General features: G+C 37.3%; 5 protein-coding genes and 1 long non-coding RNA gene across 6 annotated transcripts in view; 2 read left to right on the forward strand and 4 right to left on the reverse strand.

Moving 5' to 3' along the window:
- LOC124326368 (speckle-type POZ protein-like) overlaps positions 1-15,822 on the reverse strand; it is a 315,941-nt gene that overhangs the window by 136,578 nt on the left and 163,541 nt on the right. The window lies entirely within an intron of this gene.
- LOC124327734 (chromatin assembly factor 1 subunit A-B-like) lies at positions 2,059-5,211 on the forward strand. The gene is made up of 8 exons (XM_046786732.1): positions 2,059-2,496; positions 2,563-2,792; positions 2,861-2,909; positions 3,117-3,419; positions 3,473-3,651; positions 3,712-3,834; positions 3,899-4,400; positions 4,470-5,211. Exons 1-8 carry the CDS (start codon positions 2,247-2,249, stop codon positions 4,916-4,918), a joined length of 2,085 nt encoding a protein of 694 aa, XP_046642688.1. The 5' UTR covers positions 2,059-2,246; the 3' UTR covers positions 4,919-5,211.
- LOC124326789 lies at positions 5,628-10,970 on the forward strand. Its single transcript, XR_006915836.1, has 3 exons — positions 5,628-5,790; positions 8,709-8,715; positions 10,960-10,970. It is a non-coding gene; the product is annotated as an uncharacterized LOC124326789 (long non-coding RNA).
- LOC124326484 (nicotinamide/nicotinic acid mononucleotide adenylyltransferase 1-like) lies at positions 7,858-9,139 on the reverse strand. Its single transcript, XM_046785363.1, has 6 exons — positions 8,956-9,139; positions 8,805-8,890; positions 8,600-8,734; positions 8,380-8,538; positions 8,204-8,305; positions 7,858-8,132 (listed from the first exon to the last, which is right to left on the reverse strand). The coding sequence occupies exons 1-6, from the start codon at positions 9,041-9,043 to the stop codon at positions 7,983-7,985; spliced, it is 720 nt and encodes a 239-aa protein (XP_046641319.1). The 5' UTR covers positions 9,044-9,139; the 3' UTR covers positions 7,858-7,982.
- LOC124326500 lies at positions 10,553-11,954 on the reverse strand. The gene is made up of 6 exons (XM_046785388.1): positions 11,797-11,954; positions 11,677-11,712; positions 11,386-11,609; positions 11,183-11,323; positions 10,984-11,115; positions 10,553-10,923 (listed from the first exon to the last, which is right to left on the reverse strand). Exons 3-6 carry the CDS (start codon positions 11,581-11,583, stop codon positions 10,702-10,704), a joined length of 693 nt encoding a protein of 230 aa, XP_046641344.1. The 5' UTR covers positions 11,584-11,609; positions 11,677-11,712; positions 11,797-11,954; the 3' UTR covers positions 10,553-10,701.
- LOC124326457 lies at positions 13,255-15,033 on the reverse strand. The gene is made up of 5 exons (XM_046785301.1): positions 14,957-15,033; positions 14,281-14,501; positions 14,074-14,214; positions 13,859-13,990; positions 13,255-13,798 (listed from the first exon to the last, which is right to left on the reverse strand). The coding sequence occupies exons 1-5, from the start codon at positions 15,006-15,008 to the stop codon at positions 13,577-13,579; spliced, it is 768 nt and encodes a 255-aa protein (XP_046641257.1). The 5' UTR covers positions 15,009-15,033; the 3' UTR covers positions 13,255-13,576.

Raw genomic sequence — 15,822 nt, forward strand, 5'->3', positions numbered from 1 at the left:
CCGAAGTAGTACTCTGCCCCGAGTTACTACACCACTAAGGCATTTGAATATCACACGTGGTTGAAACAAATCATTTAAATCAAGGAGTTAATCACCCTCTCTCGACTCAAGGGTATAAACCATAGAAGACGATAGAAGTTAATCCCAGAATTCCCATATCATATCGTACATTGCTAATTTGGTGCAAGAAGGAAGAAGCAAGGTGTGGATTATTTTGCCTGCATTTATTTTAAATCTTTCCATGCTGTAAAGGAGTAAATGCTACAAGAAAATTTTGCTCTGTGTTGTCATCAGGCCAGTGTTACATCACAATACAGCAACAAAACGTTAAGCCTTTCAAGTGTTATGTAACTGTTCGAAGTTGCATATGCTTCGACAGGAAAGGTCCATTGAAGAAGATAAGTCCCCTGATGAAGTGAATTCTAATGTTCAGTAACTGCCATACCCTATGTGAGTTGACTAACACTGTTTTTCCTGAAGTAGCAAGAATTTAATTTTCCAATAATGTAGATATCATAGCTGTAACAAAAAATCAATCATATTTAATCTCCTGCAACACAAGCAACAAGATGAAAAACTTCAACAACTCTTTGTTGTGTGTATTTTAGTAAAATAACAATTTCTGGATTTTTCCTACAGAATTCCTAAATTCTTTTCTAATATTGAGGACCGTAATGACTCTGCAACCAGTTTGTTGAAAAAACCAGCCCCATAAATTCAAACAGTTATTTGCAGTTTTGGCCAAGACGCTCAATCGCCTTTTTGACTTTTTCGATGTCAGGCAATGCGAATTAAAAAGAACTGGATCCTGGTGAATCGTCACTCATACTTCACTTATATATGGTAATTTTGCAGGTGACTCTTGTAACGAGTTCGACGAGTTTCATTAAATCCGTTCTTAATAGAAAGCCTGGAATCTTGATGCGTACAATGTGATCCTGCAACTGGCGTCAGTCGAACAAATCAATAGACGGACCTTGGTGGTTAAAAATAATTGCCCATGAAATATCCGATAAAGTACATGACATGGAGAGAAAAAAACGGACCAACTTCGATCGACCAGACTGCAAATTGAACAGCCTAGCCCGACGTCCCTAGAATAACTCTTTGGCTTGCATCTGCCCATTCGTTGGCCTCCATTCGTTAAGTGAGTTCTCTTTGCCAGTTTAAACGAACGAACTCACTATGCATGGCTCCGTTGGGAAGAAATGGTGACACATCCGGACACGGAGATCACCATCACTGAAATCTGGACACATCGGGCGGTTAGTAGACGCACAAGTGAAGTAAATCCATCGGCGTGTAGTTATCCCATTTGACCTACCAAAACAACCCGGGAAGTCCCATCTCAATGTGGTTTGCGTAAACGCAATATGATGGAAACTATGAAGTTGTCGCAACCAATCGTCACAGAAGAATGAAGATCTTTTTGGACTTTTGGAAAAAGCCAAAAAAGTGCACCAAGTACGTCAATCTCTACACCTCACCTCTCTCGACTCAAGGGTACACCATAGACTTGGAGATTGAGAGGGAAACCGAAAACCTATGACCATGAAGGAATCCGAAGATCCCAAGGATTGCGGTCCCGAAGAGATGACGACGGAATTGGAATCAGCTGAGCAAGAGGTCAACGATTTTACGACCGATTGTGATGGATGAACCACGACTACTACGATTTTATGTTCTCAAGTTTTCCCTTGGTGACGTTCAGATCTTTCGTAGTTTCGTCGAGACATCAGGTAGTGACTGCAGATCAGTTAATTATTAATTATATCCCTTTTTCATTGTCCAATTTAGTATAATTTAACATCTAGCTTTCCACTCTGTTTTCCAACCTTAGTTTTCTGGCAACTCAACTTGCGTAACTTCCAAATCGTGATAGTTGTATCTGAAAATGATAACAACATAGTTTGTTATTCGAATCAATTTGAAACTGGTACAGTACAGATGCTAACCGCGGTTTTGTAAAATAATTCAAATTTTACTCCCTAGATGGAGCGTGGCGGAATAGAGTTTGAAGGGGTTGAGTTGAGAGTTATAACACCGGGCCCCTATAACACCCGGTAGAAATTTCATAGTCTTTACTCTTTAGCATATTAGCAACCACACGTGATGACTAAGCATTTTAAGTCTGATCTGTTTACATTTGTAAGTCTTATGAAAGTTACCTTTTACGGATATCTACAACAAAAACACTTTTTACACTGTGACTTGACAATTTGTCTTGACTCTTAACTGGCCAGAAAATGGATAAGATTGCTGTTGTTGAATATGAATATCCTGAGATAATCAAATCTGCTAAAACTGAAACAATAAAATCTTATTCACTAGTGCCTGAGTATTGTGATGAATCTTTTAGTATTCAAGATTCTTTGGTGGCTGGAGATGATCAGCAGGAAAGCGAGCTGAGTTGTGTAGCGAATGATGAGTTAGGAAAGACTCTGCCAGATAGACATAAACCTTTTGCTGAAATGAGTAAAGCTGCTGAAGTTACAGGTAAATATCATAACTTGTTAATACTATTTGAAAAATTCTTAAGGTTTTTACTCGTTTTTGATTCAGGAGTCACCATTGCTAAGACTTCAAAATGTTATTTACTTGTTGATTATTCTTCTTCTGACGAATCAGTAAGCCTAACAGATGCTTCAATGGCTGCAAATGAGGATAGTGAGCTTGATCTGTGTCGGGTATTGAATGATGAGTCAGGAAAGACTCGGCCAGATAAAACATCCACTCTAAGGAAAGATGTGCAAGGAAAGAAAAAGTTGTCATCATCCAAAGAAGAAAATAAGGTAATAACGAAACTATTACATTTATTGGAATATGTGTACATACATTTTTTAATTGTTATTTGGTTTAGGAGAAAGAAAGACAAATTGCAGAGAAGAAAGCAGGGAAAGAACGCTTACGCAAAGAAAAGGAAGAGGAAAAGAAAAAGAAAGAAGAAGAGAGAGAAACCGAGAAGAAAAAAAGAGAAAAAGAAAAAAAGATGAAGGAGGAAGAAAAAGAGGCAGAAAGAAAACGAAAAGAAGCAGAAAAGAAAAAGAAAGAAGAAGAAAAAGAGGCAGAAAGAAAACGTAAAGAAGAAGAAAAGAGAATTAAAGAGGAAAATAAAGAAGCTGAAAGGAAGAGAAAAGAAGAGGAGAAGAAACGAAAAGAAGAAGAAAAGGAAAATGCCAAAAAGATAAAAGAAGATGAGGAACGGCGGAAAAAAGAAAATTTTGCTCAAAAATACGTGAAACATGCCCCTGATTTTCGAACGGAATTTGATACTTCTAGAAAGAAATACTTGGAACAGATTCTGGAAAAGTCAGATTCTGAACCTTCAGTTGATTTAAATCTTCGCCAGTATAGAGAAAACAAAGGAAGAAGTTATGGTGCTACTTGGCCACTCAAGGATAATAATGTTGGAGTGATTGGTAAGTGAATTTTATCTTCATGTCGGAAACGTATTAAGTATCGTTGAATATAGACGAGGACGAAGCGGAAGCCCCCATCAACAACGAAACCATTGTAACGATTGTCCATCCCGTCCGTCGAAGAATGCGACCCAAGTTAGTCCAGTTTTGGGAAAATCGTCGTCCTGCCTATTGGGGAACCTGGAGAAAATCGAGTAATACAGTGGGTCCAAGACGTCCTTTCGGCAAAGAGGTATATACAATTCAAAAGGCAAAATAAATGAAGCAAGTAATGTACGCCAACATTTTATAGGTCATATTCGATTACGATGTCGATTCTGATGACGAATGGGAAGAAGAAGTTGAACAAGCAGACGAATCTTCGACCGATTCGGAATGTGAAGCCGAAGAAAGAAACCCAGCCGATCATTATGAGGTTCGATTGTTGAAATAGGATAAAAAAAATCCTTCACCGGCAATTAACAATCATCTATTTATAGGTAGACGATGTGTTCGTTGTACATGATGGGTACATGAGCAACGATGAATTTCCGGACTGTGGACCGAAAACAGCAAAACCTTCTGCTGCGCAGGAGCCGTTTCGTGTTTTGGAAATCAAACCGACCGTAGACCTTAAACCAAAAAATGTTTCTGTTCGTCAACGCTACGCAGCTAAAGAATTGTGTTCAATTCCCTTCAAAACAGTTTCGAGTGAATTGAACTGCGAAAATGGAGAATCATCAATGGCCGATGAAGCTGTAGTGTCATTTTCTAGCACTCCCAAAAAAGTTGTTTCTAAAGAATTGAACTGCGAAAAGGGAGAATCTTCAATGGCCGATGGCGTTAGCCGTAGTGGGAATAAATCGTCTAAGCGGCTTGTCAGTGACAATGATGTCCCAGCACTCATTCGCATGCTCCATGGAACTTTTCAAAAGAAAGAGACGATTGCAAAGGACTTTAAGTTGCACTTGAAACCAAATAGAGCCGAAGAAAGCAAGGACGGTAATAATTATTGAAATTAAATCTTCGTGCTTTTTGCTATTATATTAAACTTATTCCATTTAAATTTAGGTCCCTCGAATCTTCAAATACTTGCCAAGATAACCAAAATTGCGTCATGGAGCAAATGTACAGAAGCCGGAGCAGTAAATGGAAAAATGTGTTGGCTCGTGCACTCCGATGTTCTTGCTTATTATGGTCTCGCAGGATTATCTGCCAACGTAAACTGGGAACTTTGTACTGAGATGAAAAAACGAGGACGCAGCAAGGCCGACGACTCTAGATCTGAGGAGGACACCCCACTAGCAAAGATCCCGCGCGTGTCGCCCATTAAACAATTTGATCAGCCAGCTAGTTTACCTGCTAACAGAGTTTCTTCATCGCAGGAGAACGAGCTTCCAGAATCGGGGAAAGATTCAAATGTGCCAGCTAAGCAACCAATTTTCTCAACTCCTAAAGGGAAGAAAACGCATCTCGTTGATAAGTCTCCCAACATCTGCAACCAAGAAACCCAAGAGTGATACTAAAACAACTCCATTAACCAATTTCTTAAAGAAAATGAGTGCAAAGAGGCACTGTCCAAATTATCAGAGAATATTGACGACTCATTGGATGGGATCAAATGTTTTACTTTTGAGTTATTTGTGTCGTTCCTTTCGAGTAATTTTATGTTTAGAGCATGTTTTTTTCCCCTGCAAAATTTATATGTTGATATATGGGATGTATCTTTTTTTTCTGTAACCGTTGCATACACCTAAATTTCTATTACACGGATGAAATATATGAGACCGATGGTAGGGAGCTAACGCGGGGGATAAAAAGGTTGGCAGCCAACGGGTAAACAAACAAAACATAAATAACAACAACAAATGATGTTCCAAGCTGATATTTTTTTTAAACGGGTGACCTTTTGGTGTCCATCGTCTTCTCTGCATTAACTGAGTAAAGAGAAAACAATTAGCTCATTAAGTGATATGACAACGCATGATAATTGAACTTGCTTATAGGTATGTGATCAGGTTATTTTTACAGTACCTTTATTTTAACAGTAAAGATGTTTCCGTAGGGAAACAGAATGTTCCTTCAGGGTCATATTGCTTCACGGTGAATCAATGGAGCCGGATGTCGACGGAGCTGCCTGTAATGCAACAGTTGTTTAGCATACCGAATCAGTGGTGATGTCGATTATTTTCCATTAGATTAATTTTTGAAATTATGATATGAGTACCTAAACGGTTGTTAGAGCCCCTTCTGTTGTCGACGACGTAGTAGTAGAGCGTTTGTGATGTCCATGATATCCTTGGTTTGGGCCATGGTGATGGCCATTCTCGCCTTTGGCCGATTCGTGTTTGTGACGCATAGCGGCAAACCATTTTTAGCCTATGTTCTCCAAGTAAAAATAATGTCGTGAGTTCCTACAACATATCTAGTTCCACTTGCAGCTTGTGTCAGTCTAGTTCCAGCCTTCCGGTTGTCAGCTGATCTGAGAGGTTCCCCAACCCAAAAGTCGTCTGCTATTCCCTTTTCAGCGGTTTCTATCTCGGCAGATTACATACCAAAATTATTTTTAAAAACCGTTCAAGGATACGCAGAGGTCGGTTCCAATCAAATCAGATACTCAGGTCACAATTTGACAAGCGACGACATTGAAAGTTGGGAAAATGTTAGAGAAAGTTTGAGACTTGGGGATCAGCCGTGAGCGCCTGTAAAACCGCCCGGCCCCACAAACATCCACAACAAGCGAATTCGTATTCCGTGAGCGACGTGACTCTGAACTTGAAACGTGACAGAAATCATCAAGGAACGACAGTTGGGCGACATTTTCTTTAGTGGCGGTGGGTGATTTTCAGAGTTTTCAATATTTTTTCCCGAATTTGCTCTTTTTGGTGGATATGATGGCTGAGACGGCCAAAATTTCGTTTAATTAATTTAAGAGAGTGGCCAAAAGGCTTGCTAAAAGATCCGCTGCTGCTGCTGATGGCTTCATCAAGTTGTAACACTTTAGCGTTATACCTCCGCTAAACTTCAATCTATTTTGAAATAACTAATACGACATAAAAGTGGCAATCCAATTTTCTTTATAATATCGGAATAATTCAAATAAAAAAATTAGATGGCGGAATTTTTAGAATTGATTTATTGTTGTTCACTTTTATCGGATCATTTGGCAATAGCAAGAAGAAGCGGATGGGTTTGTTGGAAGCGGTGAGTCGACTAAATGGTTTTGACGGAATAGAGAAAAGTGGCGAATATGAAGACTAAAGTGTCGACGAGGAAAGTTTCATTGCCTTCTCGATTCTTGGGTTTGCCTTAACTAAGAAGCCTTGGGAGCTTTTGGGGCCTTGGCTTTAGGAGGACCAGGACCGTAGGCTGCATACCGTTTATGTGCTTTGGGTGCTTTAGGTGCTTTAGGTGAGTCGTAACTCTTGGCGAACAACTCGGCCATATCCAAATCGTCGACGATCGCTTCCGTTTCACCTTTTTCGCCTTCAAATGGAACGGAACGAACCATTACGATGGCCACGAAGAGTGCGATCAACTGCAGTAAAGAAAACAAACAAAATCAAACAAAGTTTAATCGGCTGAAGAATAGACTGACAAAAGATGAGATAGACTTACAATGAGGAGCTTCATTTTGGGGTAGTATTACTCACTGGGACGTAAAGGAGGAAAGTGCGGGCATTTGACGCGAATCGGTTCGTTTGTATATACGGTAAATCTGCCTGCAGCGAAATATCTCTTTTTAGAATCGTTTGGTGCGCCACTAACATTCAAACTATGGAAAGGCTGTTGTGATAACTTTATAACCACCAGGTGCCGATAAACGAATGAAAAGAAGACTGAAAGAACTGGGTTAATTGACGATTCACGAATGCAAAGGTAAAATGGATTGTAGTAAAAATTCAGTAGTTGTCACCTGATTCAGGGTATGTCATTAACAATGCATATTTACTATTCCAACTTGTGTTGTGTGCTATCCAAAAATGGCTTTGGGTGGGGAGTTACTTGAAAAGAAACTTAATAGTATGGTTAGTATAATATAGCAATTAATTTGTATAGGTTATAGCAAATTATTCGAGTAGACCCGCAAAATAACAGCCGACAGATCTGTCGGTGTCGGTGCACAACTTGCAAATACACACAAAATTGCTAAACAACACCGCTGACGATGTAATGCAGTGCGCCGTAAAGCAGGTGTGGTGAGCTAGTTCACTTACTATTTTTGTACGGCTTCGTTTCAAACAAACGGTTGCACTAAAAATAAATATTTTATTTAAAAATGAAATCTTTGAATTTTCATGTGTGTTCTTCAAGTGAAAGAATGCATGATGTCTTAACAGTTTCTTAATTACTATTATATCCTATATAATGAAATGCTTTCATACTCAACAGGTAGCAGTTGCTATGGTTGCTATGTCTGCTGTTGGATCGAACTGGCTATTTACACACCCTCGTTGGAAACATTTCAATTTTGATTAGTAGACTTCCAAGTTATATTTTTATACGTACCAAACATACACCAAAATGTTTATAAATAAGCGGTTGAAACGATAGACTAGCAATAGCACTGGCAGAACTTCCGGCTCACTGGATGTAGAGACGATTGGTCTGAATATAATTGATTACCGAATCGCTCGTCAGGTATCGAACACTCTCGCCACGGCTTAGAGCTCTTCGAATCTTGGTTGAGCTGATTTCATTCGTTATCCACTCTGGAACTATGCTGATATTTCTCTGCGCAAAATTATTTGGATTTAAGACACAAGTTAGTTCATTAAAAAAAAAATCTGGTTAAGTAAATATACCTGCAGGCGAGTGAGCAAATCGGATTCATAAATAAACTGCTGCGGATTGGACCCAGAACGTGAAATGACCACCAATCCATAATTACTCACAATGTCTTCAATCTACAAATGAAAACTGAACTAATTAATCTTGGTAATTTTGAATGAATAATTTGTAGAATGCAACATCAACCAACATCTTCATCTTTCCAGAGTCCAGGGACAGCAAAAGACTCAATTAGATCTGCACCACACAAAAGTTTTAAGTTGATGTTCAACGGGAATTCCTTGTCCAACATTTTGGCCTGAATCTTTTTGGCCCAGTCAAATTCACTGTTAATATCATTAAGAGCTTTCTGAAATGAAACAAAAACCATTATAGCAAACTATAAATAACTGTACTCTTCTTTAATTCACCTTGTAAAATTTGAGGCTTTCTGCCGTTCTGGTCCATCCTTCTTGCTGGGTTTCCCATTCAGAAATGTTAACCCAGTTAGATGTCTCAACTGCCAACTTGAGCATAGAGCATCTGTGTTCAGCCGATACCAAACCCTAATCAACATACAGAATCAACTAACTTGGGCACCAGAGAGTTTTATTAAAAATTTTGAGATTATTCTACCTTCTTTCCATACTGATCGTGGACAGGTGAAATGATGCCTCCAAGTACTTCATGATCATTCTTCTGCAGGAAATCCTTGGCAAGCTCTTATTTCAATATTGAAGTCATGGATTGTTGTGAAAATAGTTCAGAAATGAATGGGTCTAGTTACCGAAAATCCGCAGATGCATGTTTGTCGGTGGGTTGAAAGATCCCACAGCTATCAAAACAGTTCGGGTCGGTTTAAAACAATTATTCATTTCAAGATGTTTCGGGATTTATAACAAAAATTTGTAAAGAAAATTGCACTTTTTACTAGTACGTTAACTGACAGTGACAACATGTGCAGACGAATCAACAAATCAAACAGTGACACCTAACGGTCAAAAGTACAAACACAAAATTAAAAAAAAAACTCAACAAACTTTGATTTTTTGAAGGAAGAAGCTAATAAAAACTAACGAGGCCTTCCTTTTCACAAGAAATTCATAAATTTATTTTGAACCCAACACATTGAATTCGTTCGAGCGTTCCACGAGTCAAAAGTTTCAGTTATTGGTGTTATTATTTAACTAGACACTGACCGAATGTATAAAGGGTAGAGCTCGTTCAGATCATAACGAACAGCCGGACACACTGTCAAGTGTTTCTATTTATACCACCAACTATTAATAGATGAATTCCAGCCAGCCTCTTTTCACCAAGTGTCCGTTCTGTTCGACGCACGCGGTCCTGTGAACACGCAGAAAATCTTCTTCGACTCTCGAAACTTCCAATTTACTTTGTGAATTGTTCAGTATTGCTGAGTTAAAAAAAGTAATTTCCGTGTATATAACTTCTGTTAGTTAAATCAAATCATCGTTTAGAATGTCATCCGAAAAATTAATTCATGTTGAGTTGTAATCTGAGTGAGTTTACATATTTAAAGAGCTTTTTTTTACGTTCAGTGGAAAATATGGAAAATATGGAACCGGAAGAAGAAGATCCTAGAATAACTATAGCGGTACTGCGTGATTTACTGGCTGAAAAAACTGCCGAAGTTGAAAATCTTAAAGAGAGAATTGCTGAAATAGAACAAATTGCTGTATTGGCAAAAACATTTTCTTTTGACGTACAGGTAGAAAAACAAAAAAAAAACATCTGTGCATTTGCGCACAATTGAGTCAAAATTGTTTTAAATATTTAAACTTTTGCACAATCTTAATTCAAATACAATGCAGACACTGCTGGGAAATTTTAGGGAAACGCCGCAAGAGATTGCTGGAGCAGCTGAAATTGAAGCTGAATAAATGTTGGCAGAAAATTAAAATTGATAAAGATGTATTTGCAAAAATATTTTGCAACTAAAATTAACCCAAAGCTAAATCTATCAAATTACAGTATATTCTTTCGAATTAATAACGTTCGCCATTTAACACAACACAGGAATAATCCATAAATAAATAATTCTAAAGATATAAGAGGCCTTATATCTTAACGACCATTTGAAAAGACAAGCGCTGTTTGAATCAGCCCATCAAGATTCAAGAAGACTCGTCGTCCCGCGCAAAGTCTAGCATTGCATCACTGATGAACTGAAATCCGAGTTTAACCTTTTAATACTCAAATGATTTCGTTTTTAGTCATTTTTCTTCGATGCACTAATTCACAGCTGCTTGTTTTTGTAGTGAAACGTTTATTTTTCTTGGCAAGTTTTGGCACAGTTAAATAAATCTCTAGAGTTAAATAATTGACACCGTCCAACCACATTAAATAGAATTCAATCAACGGAATTATTCATAAATACTGCGAAATAATAAACATATAGGAATAATACATCTTTTTATACGAGAGATTTTTTGTAGCAGAAAAATCTTGCGAATCTTCTCTAAGTGATCCACAAAATTAAGCAGTTAATAAAATTAGCAAGGAAATGTAATTAGAGGGAAGACTTTGAAGCCAAAGCTGTTTCGAAGTAGCTGAATACATCGATGTAATATTCTAGGGCGTTGACGTATTCTTTAATGATGCGGAAATTACGTTCGTCCCGTTGAGATGCGCTTGTGATTGAACGCAATTCATTTGGCATAATGGACCGGGTCGGATTGGGCGCCGGAGACATTTTCTTATCAGCCAAATATCCATCCAACTGACACAACGTCTATAAAACAGTTCATTAGAAACTGTTAACACAGAGAATTGAATTTTTTGAATAATTTACATTTTTCATGCGGAATTTTGCGGATGTAAAATGATCTTTGTACAAGGAATCGGTTTTCTCATATTCCATTTGTTCCCAACCAATGGCGATCCGTTGGAAAATGTTGGATGATTGAGTTAGCATGGAAGGAAACTATAAATGGGGAATTAATGATCAATTCATAATAACTTTCAAATGGTAAATATTTGTTTATTCATACTTGCAGTTGAGAATAATGGGATTCATTCAAGTGCTGACCGGGATTTTTTGGAATGACGGTGTTGACTTGAAGCCAATCATAGCGGTAAGCTTCATCACTTTTCACTTGATCGGCAAAAGACATTAGGAATTTATCCAGACACTAAATTAAAATGTGAATATTTAATGTATAAGCCAACACCGAAATTAATTTTTGGAAATTACAAATTGTTCTAGCCACAGCTCTTCAAGGTAATGGAGGTCCATCTCCAGGTAAGATTTGTAATCTCCTGCTAAAACAGAGTCAGGAAATGGTGGAGTATTTCCTTCCACTGTGTATCCGCATGGCTGGATCCAGAATTCCGGACCTTCAGGGCCAATTCGAGTGGACCGACTCAAGTCCCCAGTGACAGGTGAAGACATGACTCTCTTGCTTAAGCAGATCAAAACTAAAATTAAAAATGAGGAAATTAAATTGAGAATTTATGTATTATTATAAATTTGAAGTGAGATCACATTTTCTCTTCACGATATTTCACCGTTGGATTTTCACTAATTTTCAAAAATGATTTTGGATTGTTTTGTAAAAATAAAACAGGCAATGAAATAGATATTTGACTGATAATCGGAAGTTACATTGACCAGTTTTGATGAAACCAGTTTTTTGGAACATCGTTCTAAAACAACGTGTTTAGTAAACGAAATGGACAAATTTACTGCGATCGCGTGAGTCAAAAGATAAAGCCGTTGCCATAGACACAAGAGATTAGATAAGAAATTTGGCGCCAAAATTCAAAATTGTTTTTTAAAAAATTGATTGATTTCATCACACCCCTCCGCATCCTCATTAAGAACTTGTGCAACATTTTAACACATTTTGAAAAACTAACCAGCAATTAGGCAAAGGAACCAACGAATTTGGGTGACTCGTTTGGACGTCATCTTGCTTAAGTGCTGATTGAATAAGAATTGTTTTTGAGCTGGAAAACAATTGTGTTGATGGAGAGAATGAAGCAATAATCTAATTTTGCTCTTGGAATAACTCGTTCTTCATCCAAAGAATCAAAGTAAAGTGTGATTTTGTGATGGATACCGTGGTTTTTATTTACGTTATCTTATCTGTCTGCCAATTCCACGCCTAAGAAACAAATGTCAAACAAATCAATCAATTAATTATTTACACAGTCTGTTCGATCATGCCAAAATCTGTAATCATATGCGCCAACATAAATCGCATTTTTTCTGTTGCACCATCAAAGCAATTTCCGGTACATTTTTTACGTCACGCACGTGCGCCTGACACATTATTGCAATCAATATTACAATCACAGGTAAAATTGGCATAACTTAATACATGACAATTTAATGTATTCAGGTATATACTATTTCTATAACGTTTTATGATTGGTTGCATGGTCACGTGCCTGTCAAACGTCATTCATCAGTTCATACGTAACTCATTACGCCATACGTCCGTGACGTAAAAACTGTTTCGCGACTGGATGAATAATTAATTGGGTCAGAACTGGGTCAAGATTTAGAAAATTAATTGGTACTGTGTGCTGGCATTCCCAAATTGTTTGATTCTTTCGACAAGTTTTCACGGAATCCCTCTGACGCCTTTAATTCTTCTTTTCGCTGAATTTTATTAACTGTGATTTTCAAGGTGACAAAATTCAAAGAATGAAAAGGGGAAATCTAGTAAAAATGCCGACATTTTTTAACCATTCATAAAAAGGTTCAATTCATAAAAAGGTGTAAAAATGCCAAAATCTCTGCTGCCTTGACGTAGTAAATCACCGACCGGGCAAGTCTGGGCCAGATAAAATCTCTGTGGATGAAACCGATTAATTGAAAAGGAATTTGGCTAAACCAAATTCCCCTTATTGCATCATCAATTGTTATGTGAAAGACGGATGAGAAAATTTACTTTAAGCAAAAACAGAAAATTACATTTTTGAACTAATCAAAATTTTCCAGCCAACTGACAAAGGTAAAGGAGGTCCATCTACAGGTAAAATTTATAATCTCCTGGTCAAAACAGAAAATCACCGGGAATTTAAAAATAATTAAACACAATTGCTTGTCGTGAAATGTTTTATTCTTCTCTCTTTGATTTTTGGCAATAGTTTGGCACTGTTAAATAGATTTTCATTTGTGGTTATTATTAGCAACATTAAGTCAAGTCAACATAAAGTCCCTGCGATAAATACTTTGGCAAACGATTCAAAATATACATAGGACATAATATTAAATATTAATTATATGGAATTATAATCAAGACTGGGACGTAATCTAGCACCTTAAACGTTTCTTTTTAACAAGATCATTTTGTAAGAGACATATTTTTTGAATAGAGATCTTTTTTCCTATAAACTATCACAAAAGCCAGAGGGAAATAAATTATAGGAAATAATTAGAGGGAAGACTTCTGAGCCGAAGCTGTTTCAAAGTAGTTAAATGCATCGATGTAATATTCTAGGGCGTTGACATATTCTTTTATGATGCGGAAATTACGTTCGTCCCGTTGGGATGCGCTTGTGATTGAACGCAATTCATTTGGCATAATGGACCGGGTCGGATTGGGCGCCGGAGACATTTTCTTATCAGCCAAATATCCATCCAACTGACACAACGTCTATAAAACAGTTCATTAGAAACTGTTAACACAGAGAATTGAATTTTTTGAAAAACTTACAGTTTTCATGCGGAATTTTGCGGATGTGAAATAATCTTTGTAAGAGGAATCGGTTTTCTCGTATTCCATTTGTTCCCAACCAATGGCAATCCGTTGGAAAATGTTGGATGATTCGGTCAACATGGCAGAAAACTAGAAATCAAATGACCGAATAAATAAAAATGAATGATTAATTCACCATAACTTTCAACTGGTAAATATTTGTTTATGCATACCTGCTGTTGAGAATAATGGGATGCAGTCAAGTGCTGACCGGGCTTTTTTGGAATGACGGTGTTAACTTGAAGCCAATCATAGCGGTAAGCTTCATCGCTTTTCACTTGATCGGCAAAAGACATTAGGAATTTGTCCTGACACTAAATGAAAATGTGAATATTTAATTTCTAATGAGGCAACACTGAAATTAATTTTTCTGTAATTACGAAATTCCCCAGCCACTGTTCGAGATAAAGGAGGTCCATCTGCAGGTAAGATTTGTAATCTCCTGCTAAAACAGAGTCAGGATACGGTGGAGTATTTCCTTCCACAGTGTATCCGCATGGCTGGATCCAGAATTCCGGACCTTCAGGGCCAATTCGAGTGGACCGACTCAAGTCACTAGTGACAGGTGAAGCCATGACTCTCTTGCTTAAGCAGAACAAAACTAAAATGGAAATGACGAAATAAAATTGAAAATTATTTTTTAAAAAATGTGAAATGAGGTCAAACTACTCGTCGTGAAATTTCACCATTGGATTTTCACTAATTTTAAAAAATGATTTGGGATTGTTGTAAAAAATAAAACAGGCAATGAATTCTAATAAGACAAAATAAGAAGCTAAATTTTACTAGTAGATTTAGATGAGTTAAACTCTTGTCTGGACACACTGCTCTTTTAAACAACGTGTTCAATAGTGAAAGAACCGGAAAAACCTTCAGTGATTTATCTCACCGACAAGATAAAAGCCGATGTCGGTAGGTGCAAGAGATTAGATTCAAAAGGAATGTGGCGCCAAATTCAAAACGAAATGTTCAAAAAAAGTATCTATTTCATCACACCCCGTACCCTAATTTATAATTACTTGTGTGCATTATTCAAAATTATTTAGAGAAACTGACCAAAAATGACGTAAAGGATCCATCCAACTCGAGTGTTTAGGTTGGACGTCATCCTGCTTAAGTGTTGATTGACTAAGAATTCGTTGTGTTTTGGAAAACAATTGGTCGTTAAAAAATTAAACGATCGCATTTCTGTTATTGACTGTCAAGTGTTGGACTGTTTCTGATTCTAGCGGCTCAGTTGATTACCTTTTTGTACCTAATTTGTTATCAGTGCTCATTGAATCAAAAGACAAAATTCCCTCCTCCCCCTCTGTAATCCACCTATCGTGCTTGTATGGACATGAATATTATTCACGCATTGATTTTTTTATCGGAAATCTCTTCGCACCTTTTTAAAATACGTCACTCTCTACCCCAGATTCATTGCGTCAAATTATTTTTCAACAAATCTATCTAAGTTGATTGTCCACGTGCCCAGTCTGGTCAAAGCAAATATTGAATGTTGCGCCATCAAAGTGTTATTTTTGTAATGTTAATTACGTAATAATAACCGGTAGTAATAACACGCACTTACCTGGCAGAGGATATTGCAATGTTAGGCGGACCGGTAGAATTGGCTAAATTTTCTTATCACAGTCGGAAAATTTTGGTATTTATGATTGGATTATGTATAGGGTCACGTTTCGGTCGAACATCATTGGCTTAACACAGTTGGTGACGAAAATTCATAAATGTTTCGGGACTAGGGAAATATGAATGAACAGGTTAAAGAATTTGGAAAATTTAATTAATTCTGTGGGGAATTCCCACCCCAAAAATGTTTCTGATTCATTCATTTCTGACGCCTTTAACGACTTTTCGCTGAAATTTTATTAACCGTGATTTGTCAAGGCGACAACAATTCGAGGAATAAAAAGGGGTAA

The sequence above is a fragment of the Daphnia pulicaria genome, chromosome 2 (assembly GCF_021234035.1).
Source record: "Daphnia pulicaria isolate SC F1-1A chromosome 2, SC_F0-13Bv2, whole genome shotgun sequence".
Classification (NCBI taxonomy): Eukaryota; Metazoa; Arthropoda; class Branchiopoda; order Diplostraca; family Daphniidae; genus Daphnia; species Daphnia pulicaria.